Raw genomic sequence first — 16,436 nt, 5'->3', positions numbered from 1 at the left:
TAGCATTTTTTGTTGTAGGGGTGAATTTATTTCTTTTCAAAGGTATAAGAAACGAAATTTGCTCAAACCCCACTTCAGAGAAATGCTAATAACTTAGCCGGGCAAATTCTAATCTTCTCGCGGTTTTCTGTAAAACATTCGGTATTAAATTCTTCAAGATCTGAATGAGTATCATAGTTCTTCATCGTAAGTTGTGCCGTCCAACTGCAATTCACTGTTTTTGGATGTTTCTGCATAATTTTTTGCATGGCTCATGTGCCTAAGAGTTGCGAGCGCGTACCGTACCGTGTCGCACGATGCACTTTGCGTCATCACCGGTATGATGCCTATTGACATCTTATCGGTGAAGACATAGAGTGCTTCGAAATGCGCTTCGAAATCGATTCAAAATTAGTCGATTATCGCAACGATTAATCGATTAATCGAAGTAATCGATTAATTTGCGACATCTATACACAGAAGGTGGCGCGTGGACTCGAGGAATGGCTAGTTTAGGCGCAAATAAGAGGTAGTTCAAGGGTTCGGAGCAGTACTGATAGTTTTCGTGACTGTCATGTGAAAGCGAAAACAGTCATTTTCAAGAGACCAAATGAAAATGTAGCCGTCTCCCGGTCACCTGTCACATTACAAGCAGTCATGATGGGAATGTTGCTTAGTTTTGAAATCTAAATTTCAAAATAGTTTTAATAGATCTGTTCAAATAACGATGACTAGTCGATAAAATGATTGTATTGCTTTTGATTTTCGATAATGTTACGTCATTATTGAAGAAGAAACAGCTTGTTTACAATAGTTTCATGCGCTTTCATGAAATAAAAATCCGTGAAAATTTGGCAGAATTCCTTTCATTGAATTCTATGAAAACGGGAGAGAATAAAATGTAAATATCGCGTGACCTCTCTCAATGAAAATGAAAATCACAGTACACCCGATTCTGTTTCTACACGGATTTTTTTTACACGGTCGTGTAAAAAAATCCTATACAAAATTTTTGCAAATTTGCTCCATTTTGCATGATTCGTCGAGAAATCATAAAACTGTTTTTACACGGATTTTCAAATTTTGAACTGGAAACTTTTTTTTACACGGAACGTATCCGCCGTGTAAAAAAAGAATCGGGTGTACTGAGTTCGGAGTCGGCTTCATGGGTCATACCGGTGCCCTATGGTCGAACTCGATCCTTTTATCGAACAAGTGGCCCTGCGAAGAACAACATGGTATCGTCGCTTTCGCGGCGTCGGTCAACCAGGCGGGTTCCGAGCCCGAGGACGGAAAGGGCTCCTCGTCAAGGTTGGGGCAGGCGTAGGCACCGCGTGCTGCAAGGACACGCAGCTAACCTCGAGGATGCGTTGTGCACTGGCCCCCCTTTGAAGCATTACTTTCTGGTTGTACCGAAGGGACGATGGGCTTGGCGGCAATGGAAACGGTTTAGCGGGTCGGGGATGTAGTCCTGCTTCCCTCATTTGCTGATTCCCCGATTCCCCCTCCATTGCTTAGGAAGAAAAAAAAAAACATTTGTTCAGTTTGACGAACTGAGTCGATTGGTATATAACATCATGGGTCTCCGAGACTTCTTAAAAAGGTCGATTTTGGAGTGAAATCATAGCCTTTCGGTACAAGTTTGTTGTACGAGAAAGGCAAAATGGATTTTACGTACTTCGCAACAATCTTGCATGTGTGACTGTGAAAAACAAATAGTGACTCGACTGATTTGTAACGCCTTTGGAGAGAAATAAAAGATATTTTAGTTACTAGATAAAGATTGTCGCTTCGGTTCTCTTTGTTCTGCTATCCGGAACATGTTGGGTACCAAGCTGTCAAATCGCATGGATTTTCCTTCTTTGACATTTAGCTCCCCTATCCTCGCCAGAAAAAGATGTTCCGGACAGCGACAATCTTTAGCTAGTAACTAAAATATCTTTTAGAGAAATTAAACCACTTCTCTGCAGTTTAGTTTTGCAGTACAATCGTTTATAAAACATATGTTATACAAAAGTTTGCTAAAAGGAAACTATTTTCCATATTGTAAATTCGAGTTTTTCTTCGGTTTTGTTTTAAATATAGGGGAGAATGTTCCCAAACCGACCCCCTAAATGGCAAAGGCCATGAAATTGCGAAAAATGATGTTTTGGCCAAGTTTCGTAGTCTATATTGTAGCGGGGACATTATTCTGGATTTCTGAGGCTTTATTGTGGGTGCAGGTGTGAATAGTTAGGAAATATAGAGGGTAAAGTGAAAGTATACGTTTTCGCCATTCTCAAAAATGGTGGTCCGAAACCGACCCTCTTCCTGTAGTCTGTAGTCCAGAGCTGATATAGGTCGCAAACAAATAGTTAGAGTAACGACAAACGAGAGGGCAAACAGATTAGCCGACAGCGCCATCTGCGAGAAACACCGGAGAATCGGTACACTCCTCCCACAATTATGGAACACTTGTGCCAAAAAGTAATAATTTCACAATCAAATTCACTATTTGCAATGGAGGGGCCCTCCTTAGCCGTGCGATAAGACGCGCGGCTACAAAGCAAGACCATGCTGAGGGTGGCTGGGTTCGATTCCCGGTGCCGGTCTAGGCAATTTTCGGATTGGAAATTGTCTCGACTTCCTTGGTGCATAAAAGTATCATCGTGTTAGCCTCATGATATACGAATGCAAAAATGGTAACCTGGCTTAGAATCCTCGCAGTTAACAACTGTGGAAGTGCTTAATGAATACTAAGCTGCGAGGCGGCTCTGTCCCATTGTGGGGATGTAATGCCATTAAGAAGAAGAAGAAGATTTTCAATGGAAAATGAATTTCTATCAGCAATATTAGATATCTAACTAGCAACCCATCATAATTTTAACTGCTTCAAATGCTTAAAAAGCTTTAAATTTGATTTTTTCGAAACAAATTAAATTGATTAGTGTTCCATAATTGTGATTTGTGACCACGACAAAATTTTCTTACATTATGGAACAGTTTAATAGTATTTCCTGTATAAATCGCTCCTTAATCATTTTTTGTGTCGACATCCACGCTCAAAAGCAATCATTGTAGGTTACTGTTATATTGTAGCAATCACATAAAGGCGGTATGAACGAATTTGTGGCTGATATTTGCATTCGCCGCCATCTTGGACACGAAGTGTTCCATAATAAGGAATGCAATGCAATGCAATCGATTGGATGTTAAGTAATTTTGTTCTAATTAAACCTATTTTAGATCCTAACGTTGGTTTCGCTGAGCTGGTGTAGGGTAAGACGGTATAATTAACGATGCCCCCTGGCCAAGACAGGCCAAGCCGGCCAACTTACTAAGGTCTACAGTTTGTACCTTTAAATATTTGTAAGACCAACATACTACGTGAATGTGGAAGTATTTTGTGTTACATAATGAAAATAATTGCAAAATTCAAAAAGTTACAGATTTGATGTAACTTTCAATGTTTGTTTGCTCAACGCTTGCAAAACTTGCACTGAAGCACTCAGTTGGGCAACAAAGCAACTTTCCTCAGTGATAAATTTGATATAGGGGAACTTCACCTGGATTTCATCTCATGGCTCCGATGTGCATCCCATCAAAAACAAATCAATGAAAAGGTACATTATTTAATTCTCATTTTTGTGATTTTATTCAGCAGTTAGCACGCATGTTTATCAAAAGAAGCGATGATATTGGTGCCGTATTTTTTTGTTTGACGATGAGATGAAAATATGTTCAGTGAGATGGAAATCGGAACAGTTCCCTTATATGAAATAAACACAATCTGAAACAATATGAAATTGTGTTGAAAAGTAATAAGTCATTTTAGTATTGCCGTAATAAATCATTTGCATGTTATACCGTCTTACCCTAGCTAGATAAACATTTTCTTTCCCCGTTTTGTCCCATCTCAGGAAATAAGGGAAGATCCATAAACTACGTAACGCAAAAATCGGTCATTTTCAACACTCCATCCCTTCTATGTCACACTGTTTGTATGAAACATCTGAAAATTTTGTATGGGGTGCCACACACCAGGGGACCCTCTCCCCTACTCTAAACGTTACGTAATTTGTGGGTGTTCCCTATTATATCACGAAATCATTTAGAACTTCGTACACTCTCTTTCTCCTTTTCAAATCACGCAGTAAAAAAAAGAGTGTAGTAAAATTGAGGGTCAGTTTCGGAACACTGCTTGCCGGTCGGTTTCGGACTATACCACCTCATACGACCTAATCTTAGTACGTGCAACATAGCTAAAGACCATAAACAATAAGGATAACTTATCGATCAATTTCTCAATACTCGCTAAAAATATTTTACCGATATCTCCTGCAACCAAAAAATCAATTCAAATACAATATCAGACCTGGCAGCTAGTCACTTTTTAGTGACTTGGTCACTATTTTGAGTCTAGTCACTAAAAAGTCACTATTTGCATCTAAAAGTCACTAAAGTCACTATTTTTCGGAAAATGGTCACTAAAGTCACTATTTTTGCATTGCCTGTTGTAAAAAAGTTCAAAATAAAAACCATTTGTACCTATTATTATCAACTTTTTGCCTTTCTCGTATACTAAGTATACGTAAAGGCTATAATTTCACTCCAAAACCAAACTTTTGATAGAAGGCTCGGAGACCCATAGTGTTATATACCAATCGACTCAGCTCGACGAATTGAGGTGATGTCTGTTTGTGTGTATGTATGTATGTGTGTATGTGTATGTGTGTATGTGTACAAATTTTGTAGACACACTTTTTGGAACTTAGCATTACCCGATTTACTCGCAACAAGTCGCATTCGACGGGGAATGCGGTCCCATTATTTGCTATTGAAAATTGGCCTGATCGGACATTGCATTTCGGAATTATTGAAAAATCATTGTTTTTTCCCAAGGGTCCCCCCTTGGAAAAACAATTTTAAAACCGAAAAAAAAAATTTTTTTCAAGAATGGTGGGAATGCATAGTAATTAATGCAAAAACATGCAAAATGATAGAAAATATGCGATCTATCCCCCTAAAGTGCTTTTTTGACCTTTCCTATGTGATTTTTTCAGTACATTTTACGATGCACGAGAAAGGCATCATCGCCGCTAGGTGGATTAATCTGGGTTTTTATTTTTAAACCACTGCGTCCATTGAGTTGAACTTTTGTGGTATACACCCAGGTTTTTTTACACGGTTTGGTTTTGGTCGTTTAAGACCTTCAGCGTCAATGAAGCAATGAGTTAACCCCATGAAAAAATTCACAAAAAATCAAAGAAAATTCAGGGGGTATTTAAAAAGCTGTGAAAGTTCAGGTTAACTGAGAAATTAATGAATTCCAACCGCGTAAAAAAAAACCTGGGTGTACCCCTGATTACTCTTAACTATGTCAAATCAACTTACTCAAATGTGAATCTGGTACTACCAGACTGGTAGCAATATATTAAATTTGAGAAATATGCACCAAGGAAGTGAAAATCGTTCATGTCAACTCTGATCTTCACGAATGGAATTTGTTAAAATGTGAAAGGCTAACCTCAAGTAAAGAGTACAGAATTGAAGAGTATTGAAACCAGAACCACGTCTGTTGGTAAGCGTTGATACTATCCGGTGACAAAGACAGTGAACAGCCTCAGTTTCATTACATGACAAAGAATATTTTTGATGTTTCTCAACGTCAGGGAGAATAATGAGCGATAGGGGCGTCGATGATGGTTGTTAAATCCATTTCTTCTTCTTCTTCTTATTGGCATTACATCCCCGCACTGGGACAGAGCCGCCTCGCAGCTTAGTGTTCATTAAGCACTGCCACAGTTATTAACTGCGAGGTTTCTAAGCCAAGTTACCATTTTTGCATTTGTATATCATGAAGCTAACACGATGATACTTTTATGCCCAGGGAAGTCGTGACAATTTCCAATCCGAAAATTGCCTAGACCGGCACCGGGAATCGAACCCAGCCACCCTCAGCATGGTCTTGCTTTGTTGCCGCGCGTTTTACCGCACGGCTAAGGAGGTTAAATCCGTTTATGATTGTTAAATCAGCCTTGCGACCCTTCGAGATGAAGTCTCATAAAAAAAATGTAGAGCAAGTTATGTCAGAAGTAATTCTAGCACAAGCCACTAGATTCAAAACTTTTTGATTTAAATTATTTCAAAATATTTCATTTTTATAAAAAGATTCCGTTTATGTACAATTAAGAATAGATACCCAAAAAACTTGTGTGAAGGTAAGTGAATTGGTCAGATTTTTCAATCTGAAATAAAACAAAAAAAAACTCGAGATTATTTGACCATCCATTTTTAATTAATTTTAATACTTAAGTCTACCACTTAGAAATAGAAATTTATTAGAATTTATGGATTTCGAATTAGAGACCATCGTTTTATTGGATTTTCAAACTTTTCCTCAGAAAATCACATCGAGCACAAACTCTAGAAAACTTCTTTTAAATGTATTATTAAACCATTGTTTAATAACAGGTAAAATCGTATTTTTTAAATTTCTTCATAATTTTAATTATTTTATATTTCTCAAACAAACTTTGTGAGTCCAAATAGTTCACCGTCTAGGAATCAAATAGATCATTTTATATTATTCTTTGGCTGTTATACAGAAAATAACGAGCTCATATTGAACAACAAATGTTGTTGTAATTATCAACATAATTTTGTGACACAATTTGTAGTTCACTACCGTTCCCGTGACTTAATATGAGGTATCATGGCCACATTCTCAAGTAACCAATAAGCACTATATTTCGCCAAATCAGCCATATAGTGCTACCTCAATGCTAAAGTTTTTGAACAGTCATATAGTGGCCCTATATGGCAGTTTGGCGTAATATAGTGCTTATGGTACTTGGGTTGCTAGCTCCTCACTGATCCAAGGAATACCATTCTCAACTCCGTGGTACTTATGAGAGTTGGTACTCTTGGTACTCTTGCTTTCATCCTCTCCCTCCTTATGATGTTGATGGGCGTATCCCAAGGTGTCCATCCAGTCGGGAAAAGCGGGAAAAAACCGGGAATTGGATCCGACCGGGAAAAAACCGGGAAAAATGCGGGAAATCATGAAACCAATCGGGAAATTGAACTATCGATCAAATCATAAACATTTATTACCAAAGTTTTGAACTATTTTTTTCTTGTAATGTCTTAAATAACTATCATTTGAAAATTATATGTCTGGCTTTGTGAGTCAGTCAAAAAAAAATTTACCTATCGGTAATAATGACACAAAATGTGTAAAACATAGTTTCCCAAAGTGGTGGGTCGCGACCCCCTAGCCTGTGTAAATCTTACGGAAGGCCCCTTAACTTTGGAAAGCTATGGTATAAAAAGTATAGGATTTTTTAAGCATCGTGAGTATTTTATGGTTTCTGAAGTTGTTACTGTCACGATTCATTACTATGTTAGTTATATTTGAAATCTATCCTCTTTAACCGATTTTCGCATGGCATTTCTGATCTGAATTCTAATGCTGTGCCTTTTTTCACAAATTAAGCTCAAAATAATAGTTATTGCTAAAAAGTAAGTACGAATAGTCCTCCTGACTTGTAAGTTCAAAGGTATCTTGAACGGACATCTCATTGCGTCTGTGGATTCATTAAAAACAAGAACTTTTTTTCAAAATTACCAAAATTTAAGTTTTGATCGATTAACTAAGTATTATTTTTAAATCATGTCGATGTTTAATGATTTGATTAGGTGGATTATATTGCTCTAACATCTATTTTATTTCCTCTGAGCTGTTTGTCGTCAATGTTTGAGCACTCAATTCACTTGTTATACACAAGCGAATCACACCATAAATTGAAAGATCTTCATCCTGGGCCTGAACCAGTTGCTAGAAATAAATGAGGAAATTTTCTCGAGCAACTCAAAGCAGTGGTGCGAATTCTCAATCTCAGTGACTGAAATTTGTTGGATATTGATACCATTGCCTCTTCACACTCACTTCCTAGCAGTGAAAACTGAAAATGGTTAGCAGCAACAATCAAAGATAAAGTAAACAAAAAGCCTCTCTTCTCATTGCACACGCAGCCCGCATTGACAGTCTATTCAGTTCACTCGCCGCTGTGTGAATGCGACGGCCCTATATAAATGCATGGGTGAATACTATCACTTGAAAGACAGTGACAGGCAATCTGTGAATTCTATTCTTTTGCCTCTAATTCTATCATGAACATGTACGTCCAAGTTTGGAAGATGATAGGGGAAGAGGCCCCAAAACGCCCCCCCGATGCAAAACGCCTTTTGTGGTTTCCCTCATATTTACCGTCATTAAGATGTCCGTGACAAAACTAGATCTAAAATTATGTAGGATAGGCGAAGAAAGTTTCAAAATAGTGCATGGGAAGGTCGGAAAAACCGAAAATTTCCACATTTTGAAGAAACATCTAACATTTTGGCAAAACGCCTTAGTGGCAATAATCTACAAAGTACTTGCGTCTCCACGGACTATCCATACTAGAATTACTATGTCTGAAACTTGATTATGCATATGTACAACATGTGATAGATTTAGTTCGGAAAAGGTATTGGAGGGTAACCGCCCCTTCGGTGGGGTTTGATCCCACGACCCCAGTTCGCATGACAGGTGCTTTCCCTACTAAGCTACGAAGGACCTCGAGCGCCGTTGCTGATGAAGCAAGTGTGTAGGAGCCGGACAATACTAAATACTCATCCTACTTGGTTGACATGTGTACAAAAATACATTTGAGAGAGTTAGTTCTGAAAATGTATTGCGAGAGATCGGCTGGTACCTGGTGCTGGGAATTTGGTTTCATCAGTACCCGCTAAGCTGCGGAGGACGACGGAGGTCCTTCGTAGCTTAGTAGGGAAAGCACCTGTCATGCGAACTGGGGTCGTGGGATCAAACCCCACCGAAGGGGCGGTTACCCTCCAATACCTTTTCCGAACTAAATCTATCACATGTTGTACATATGCATAATCAAGTTTCAGACATAGTAATTAATTTCCACACCGGGTGGCTTAATACCCGGCATATAGGCAATTAACTTTGAATGTGCATACTAGAATGCTGATTCGCCGACGCGTGGTACTTTGTTCCCTAGGAGCTGCCATCTAAAAGGCGTTTTGCCTCATGAGTTTTCCGGCAACATAATATCACCACTTTTTTGAAATGTGAATATTATCAATATGATTGAGATTTTTGACAATTTTTGAATGGCATCAACTAGCTTTCTTGTTTAACTGATGCATAATGTAAAAATACCGATGAATAGCGTTACAAATAAGACAATAGAGCAGTGTTTGCTTAGCTAGGGCATATTGCCCCCCCTTCCCCTATTAGCATTTCCATATCATTATAAATCGTTTAACTTCACGTAGAAGGTAACACACACGAAATCATTAATTTAGTGTACTACCCTTGGTGGGGCATCCATCAATTCAGCTGTTATTGGTCGACGGTACACACGCTTAAAGTCAAGTACACATCGCATGAATAGCTTTCACACATCACGGCGACGCCTTGGCCAACTCTCACTATGAGTGAAAATTTTGTGTGAAACATAAGCAGTCGCTGTGTACTGTCTCACATGTGCATGATATGTGTAAGTGAGTTTGCCTCGAACTGTCAAAGTCCCTTCGGGTCGCTATGATGGCGAACGTGTGCAGAATGTGCTGCAAGAAATCGTACTTTTTCGGAGGTTTTTCATTTTGTTTTGATGGCGAAACAAAAAAAAAGTGCGAATACAATCATCGCACTTTGGTTTGGTAATCGAAACGATTGGAGAAGCCTTCGAATAAGTATGGAAAAGTTGGCTTACTTTAACATTTACAATTGAGGTTAGGTTCGATTTCCGACTGCTCTCTCGCTGTGTAAAATGAACTCACCGAAAATCATCGGCCATCGGTTACACAAAAATGTGTAACATCGTAGTTACTCATAATATGAGTTGTTCCAGGAGAGGCCCGTTTTGTGTGAACGGAACACAAAAATATGTAAGTCATTTTAAGCGTGCAGCAGCAGTGCCTTTCTCTGCTTTGTTCTTTCCGAGGCAGCTAAGTTGGTTGGGACGAGACGGACGCAATGAGAAAACAGAACTGTGCAATAAAAATCCTATTCGACTAAATGCTGATGTCATATTAGAAATTCGGAGACAGTACTCGTCGATAGAAAATCCTTCCGCACGCGATGGCATATGAGCAAGTCAAACCACCTTCCTTTTGCCAGTGAAGATATATCAGCTTCCACACCGATATTCTTCCTCCCCTTCATACGGGAGCTTGTCAGAAGGAAGGTCTTGTGATATGTGCCATCACAAATATTGCCTCCGCTCGCTTTCAAATCGACTTCTATAAAAACATTCTTCATGCCTGCCGTATCCTAACGGAACTATCAATTCGATACGGTCGCCTCTAATTCTGTCATGAACATGTACGTCCAAGTTTGGAAGATGATATGAGCATTTCCATATCATAGGAAATTTGTACCGAATGGTCATCAGCTTCAGCCCGCTGTTGGCAAACCGAGTTTGCTAAGCTACTCCTGCTTTGTCGTTCTGACTGAAAGGCACCGTCATAGGCAAAGAGGAGCACGGAAAAATACAAAACAAAAGAATCACACTCAGCAGGCATTGTTAATAAATTGCACCACTGCTCAAGAGTTTCTAATGGAACTTATTGATGAAAATCATCAAAAGTTTCAAATTTTGATAAATAATTTCAGATGATTTTTTCATGGAAACCGATTAATCTTAGAAGAATTAGAAGGATTCAGGAGAAGACTGTGGGTGAAATTTAACAGCTTTCAAACGATTTTTGATTATTTTTGTTCAAACAGAATCTGGAGTCCTGAAAGAATGTTTGATAATTTAGAAATTTTTTATTAATTTGAGTTTTTTTTAAATCCAGATTATTTTTCCAACTTTTTATATATAAAATAAATAATAAGTTCCATAGTTTTGAAAATTCTAATATTGTAATACATATTGGGTGGAAACTTTCAAATTTTAAGTGTGGTGAAAAATCTGCATGACAATGTTGAAAAACAAAATTCTAAAAATTAAAATTTTAACGTACTAGGTAAGATCGATTTAAGAAAGTGTTTTTGAGCAGTGAAAACAAAAATTTGGGCCTAAGAGGGTTAAAGATTCTAGAGTTGTTCTTAGAAGGTTATTTGAGGTTAATCCGTTAAGGGTTTGAGGTTAAGTCACTTCAAAAAGAAATTATATTTCTGCTTTTTCTGTTCTATCAAAAGTTCTTTAGGATTTTTTTGAATTAATTGTTTGGCTGTCTTTATTGAAAAGATTTGAAGCCCTAGGCCGGCTCATCTTCTAGAATTAGAATCTACAAGATATTATTGTAGATTCTAATTCCTTCGATTCCGCATGTGACAAATTTGAGATTGATTCATATTGAATGGGTCTAAGAGATTTCTAGTACTCCGTCTAATAAAACAAACATAAAAAATAGCTAAATGGTATAAGTTCCTCCAACCGGGAAAAAAACGGGAATCTGAAAATCGAGTTTGAATGGATACCCTGGTATCCATAAGCAGTAATTCTCTTGCTTTTGTTGCATATGCTTTTTTATGATTCCTGGTAGCATTCTAGATAAGAATTTTGAAAATAAAACACTAGGAATCTACAAATTATAGCTCTATACCCGGGTCAAAACTTCATGCAAAATTCACTGTTTGGTCACTTTTTCGTCATCGTTGGTCACTGAAGTCAATAGTGACGGTTTGGGAACACTCTCCCCTATACTTATTGTATCGAGAAAATTTTCAAAATATCGGGAGAAAACCGAGAAAAAACCGGGAATTCGAAATCCAATACTCACTGGTCACCCTGAGAATCTCGGCGACTAGTTGTCGCCGTCGCGGCGATGGATCGCTTAGGTCTGCTGGAGCCTTAATTGGCTATAGACACGTGCTCCACCTAGCTATTTAAACAAAAACTCGGCGCGCTGTGCTATTTTTCGAACGATGCCTCAATCCACTCTGCATTGCTGTGAGGTTAAACATTCACCTGATTTGCATTTTATCGATTGCACTCTATTAAACTGTTCAGTGTTCACTACATGCACTTTCCGCCTCTTTTTCGTTTTCACCTCTCTAGATAAACGCATTCACCCAGCAATACAATATGGAGGCTTTCGGCTCGACTCAACCGCAGCAGGGTCACCACCAGCAGTCCAGTGTCGTATCGGAATGGGAGGACAACATCGTGTTCGATCTGGACGATCCGGATTTTTCCGGAGAACCCGGAGCGAACTGTGTGCTGTCCACCGTACCGACCGCCAGTGGACCGGTCCGGTCAAGTACCTTCAGCTTCAGCATCGGTACATCGCACGTGCCCGTCAATGTGTCGCGGTTTCTCAAAGGTGAGTTTCTTTATTGGGTTTTTTTTTTACAGTTATAGGCGGATTGGACGATTTACATTCATTGTAAATATTATGTGGTTTTTATGGCACTAGCTTAGAACCGGTCACAGCAGCTTAGAAAATCGGTCACAGCTTCACCTTAGAGATAGTGTTGTATTTTGCTTGGGATTTCTACTGATTTCGTAAGATGCAATAATTAATATTACGTTTCTGAATCACGAAAAGCTATTTAACGGTCTTGTTTTCTGGGAATTTTTTTTTAATTGGAATGAAGATCAATCGCAAAAGTTGTTCAAATGAAGTCACATTATCCGGTGGCTTAATGATCAGTTTTGTGGAAAAACAAAATGGTTCAAAATATGTACCTATCAGGAAACGAATAAATTGTTCAAATTGCGGAGTTTCGAAGAAAAATCTGTGAACTAAAAGTTTTGTTTTTGGTTCTGGCTAAAAAATGACCCGTAACGCTGGGTAGACACCTTTACGTAGTGTGTTACGGGATAAGATCTACCACGGTTACATTGCCAGCTACAGGCAAATCCTGACCCAACGAATACCTTCCTCATTATCCAACTCCGTGGTACTTATGAGGGTGTCACTAAGTTGGTGGCCTCTCGTTAAGTAAGTACCACATCAACGCTTCCTTCCTCTCCCTAGTTACGGTGAAGATGGGCGTGGCCAGGAGTATTAATCCTCATGCTTTTATTATTTTTGTTTAAGACTGGAATCAAGGACTACTCCCCTTCTTGATTTCTGATAGCATTCTAGATAAGGATCTCAAAAGTGAAACGTGAGTATCACTAGTGTCCAATCTACGAATTTGGCACCAACATTTCAAAAGGGCGAAAATGCTTTTGTAAACAAGACCTTCTCACGTCACTGGTGGGCTAATTTGAGCCGACTCACGCAATCCAACACCACTGACAGAAGCAGCGAATCCTCTTCCTTCATTCGATAGCGCTGGATAGCGTGGGCGGGCACAAACAAGCCCACCAGCGACGTGAGAAGCTCTTGTTTTCAAAAGTAGTTTCGCCCTTTTGAAATGTTGGTGCCGAATTACACCGTAACAATGCTAATGCTAATGTAATTTGCTGCTGGCTAAAAAATCAAGATTGGCTTGATATTACTTGTTTTTTTTTGTCGCTACTGCATGTTTGAAAATAATTAAACAAGGCAACTAACTTAATAAATTTGCCGGTCAAAATATGACTCAATGTAACGCCTGGTAGTAGAAGCATTTACTCGCCAGGTATTTCACATTCATTTTGGATTGTGTTTAAGAGGTGAGGTATGTTGAACTTATCTGTGATGGACAGAAAGGATAAAAACGTCACATTTAACGGTTTGAATAGGTTTCAAACCTAAAAGCGTTTTAGGGTTCATAAAACTTTTTTTTTTAATTTCTAAGAATCGCTTATAGATCCTAGAACTTGAACTATGAAAGTTCAAGGACCCCGCGACTCCGAAAACAAATCTCAAAAATAAGTAGTCAGGATTTATTACGAGTTCCTGGCCTTCATTTGATTCATACTTCTTTTTTCCACTTGTTAATTCACGCCTGATTAGATCTGGTTTCAAACCGCTTTTCATCGTCTCAAACATTTATCGACGTAGAAGGCTCGTCACTTTCGTGACAAATGTGTGTGTGGCGAAAATTGTGTCTAAACAAACTGTTTTCGATTTGGCGATTTGCCACATCTTGACCAAATATTTATTTTTGTCATGCACGACTAAACAAGAATGTTGTTTGTTGGCAACATGGTGACATGGAATTCACTTAAGGGGGCTTAGTTGTTGTTAGTCCGAAAGGCAAACTCTAGACCAACATTTGAAAAGGGCGTAACAGTCAAAATTTATTCCTTCTGATTCTTCGTCTACATATATAGCGATTTACAGCCGGTTACTTGAGTCTGCCGAACACCACAACATCTTGCTCGAGGAACAGTTTGGTTTCCGACGCGGTCGATCACCCGTACATCAACTGACCCGAGTTACCAAGGTTCTCAGACGGAAAAAGTTTGTCTCAAAAACATCCGCCATGGCCTTACTCGATGTCGAGAAGGCATTCGACAATGTATGGGGCATGATGGCCTGGTGCCATATGACCTACTGAAGATGTGGAAATCAATATGTGTATTGCGAAAAAAAAATGTCGAAAAACAAAAAAGTTACAGCCAAAAAGATTTTTATTTTCGTTTTCAAAAGGGGGATTGGTAACGGAAGGGTTAATAAGCAAGAAAAATATAGATAATATTTACGAAAAGATCAATATAACCGTTTCAACGGGCTACATTCACCCCCACTCCGAATAAAAAAAAGCTTTTTTATGGAAGCTGGAACTAGGAATATTCCTTTCTGGTTGCTCTCTTTTCATTGAGAGTGAGATTGATTTTGCGAAATGATTTCTTCGACTGAACTCGACACAACTGAATTCGAGGTGTCGATGACGGTAGCTGCCTGGGCCTACAGATAATAGACGAATCCAAGTAAAAATAAGAAGAAGACACACGACGGTGTTTACTTTGACAGATCCTACAGGACAGCATAGGAAGATCATTTTAAAATGCTTATAATAAATTCTAGACGAAATGTAATTAAAATCTGATTGATGTATGATACGGAAAAAGTTCCGAACTGTACGATAGATACGTTTTTGGAAAATATTCAAAAAATTGAGATAAGCTTTCAGATATGTAATTCAGAACTTTTTCCGTACCGTACATCAATCAGATTTTAATTACAATTTGTCTAGAATTTATTATAAGCATTTTAAAATGATCTTCCTATGCTGTGCTGTAGGATCTGTCAAAGTTAACACCGTCGTGTGTCTTCTTCTTATTTTTACTTGGATTCGTCTATACGCTACGACACTCCTGCCTAGGCATTCGCAGTCCATACTCATATTTCTGCCATGCTTCGAGGTGACAATAGCTATCCTGAATCTACGTAAAATTATGTCAAAGTGACCCAGATTCGGCAAAACCGTGGTTACTCTAATATGGGTAAGGAACCTCGACTCAAATCTAGGTAACCGTAGAAGCGTAAAAATCTGTGTAACCAGTACCCAGCTTTTTTTCGCTCCAGAAAATTATTATTGTGAAAAAATGTTAAATAAAACAATTATCCCGACGCATATCATTTTCCAGCTGTGCCGACAACGCTTTCCCGTGATAAATTTAACTATTCTTACCCGTTTCTTGCTGCATTCAGCTAAAACCCCCAACCCCAACATTTATTCCAGCATGCGACCTCGGACGCCGGTCGACGCCATGTTGCTGTATTCGATAATATTTAAGTCATCAGTTACCAAGATTTCGGGTTCGTATGACTCAGATCCATTTTGTTGACATACCCAGATTTTGACAACTGCTAATATAGACAAAATCCGGGTACAAGTATGGTCTTTCAGTATTGCCTGATTTTCTCAAAATTGCACGCGGCGAACCCTTCATGAAAGGTACCGCCGCGCTTTCTGCAGACCGTTTACTTGATTCTTATGGGTGAATAGCATTGCGGTGTATCGATGGCCGCGGCCGTACCTTTCGACAGTCATTCGCCGCGTGAAGTTTTATGCAAGTACACATTTGGGAACATTACAAACGCCGCGCAATGTATCATATCCAGAAAATCTGACAATACAAAATTGTTGCATGAGAAAAACGAGGATTGCTTTTGAAAGAAACGAAATTTGATTGTTATTGTAAAACTTTAATTAAGTAAAGACTATGCTAGTACCCTTTTGCTTTCCACTTTATCACGACGTATATTATTCACAGTCTACACACCTTCACGTTCAGTTCTACGGTGTTAATAGCTAATACGCACGATTTACCACGCTCGAACATTTCAGGACAACCAATTGTATAAACATACGCTTTTTTTTGCAACATTGCGAATGAGTTCGGTTTCGGCTCGATCTGCTATCGTAATTTGGTCGAAGAAAACAACTTCGAGTTCGAATTTCGTCACTTATTTTTTCGGAATGTGGATGCTAAAACGTTTTGCTTCATTGTAACGTGTCATGTGCGTCAATCGTTCTGTTACTCGGTTTCGGTGCTTTGTTTTGATATTGCTATCAAAGTCGAGTTTTGATATTAATGAGATCGTTAATAATAGCAGATTATTAGGAT

The 16,436-nt window shown here is 38.7% G+C and overlaps 1 protein-coding gene across 2 annotated transcripts in view; it reads left to right on the top strand.

Moving 5' to 3' along the window:
- The window catches only part of LOC134212270 (protein pinocchio), a 179,797-nt gene that overhangs the window by 15,054 nt on the left and 148,307 nt on the right, over nt 1-16,436 (top strand). For both annotated transcript variants that reach the window (XM_062689975.1, XM_062689974.1), the window contains exon 2: nt 12,042-12,306. In XM_062689975.1, the coding sequence (XP_062545959.1) occupies nt 12,069-12,306 (238 nt within the window). In that variant the 5' untranslated portion in view covers nt 12,042-12,068. The remainder of the gene's footprint in view (nt 1-12,041; nt 12,307-16,436) is intronic.

This window comes from Armigeres subalbatus, chromosome 2 (genome assembly GCF_024139115.2).
Source record: "Armigeres subalbatus isolate Guangzhou_Male chromosome 2, GZ_Asu_2, whole genome shotgun sequence".
Lineage (NCBI taxonomy): Eukaryota > Metazoa > Arthropoda > Insecta > Diptera > Culicidae > Armigeres > Armigeres subalbatus.
This window is presented reverse-complemented; position numbering and strand designations above follow the sequence as displayed.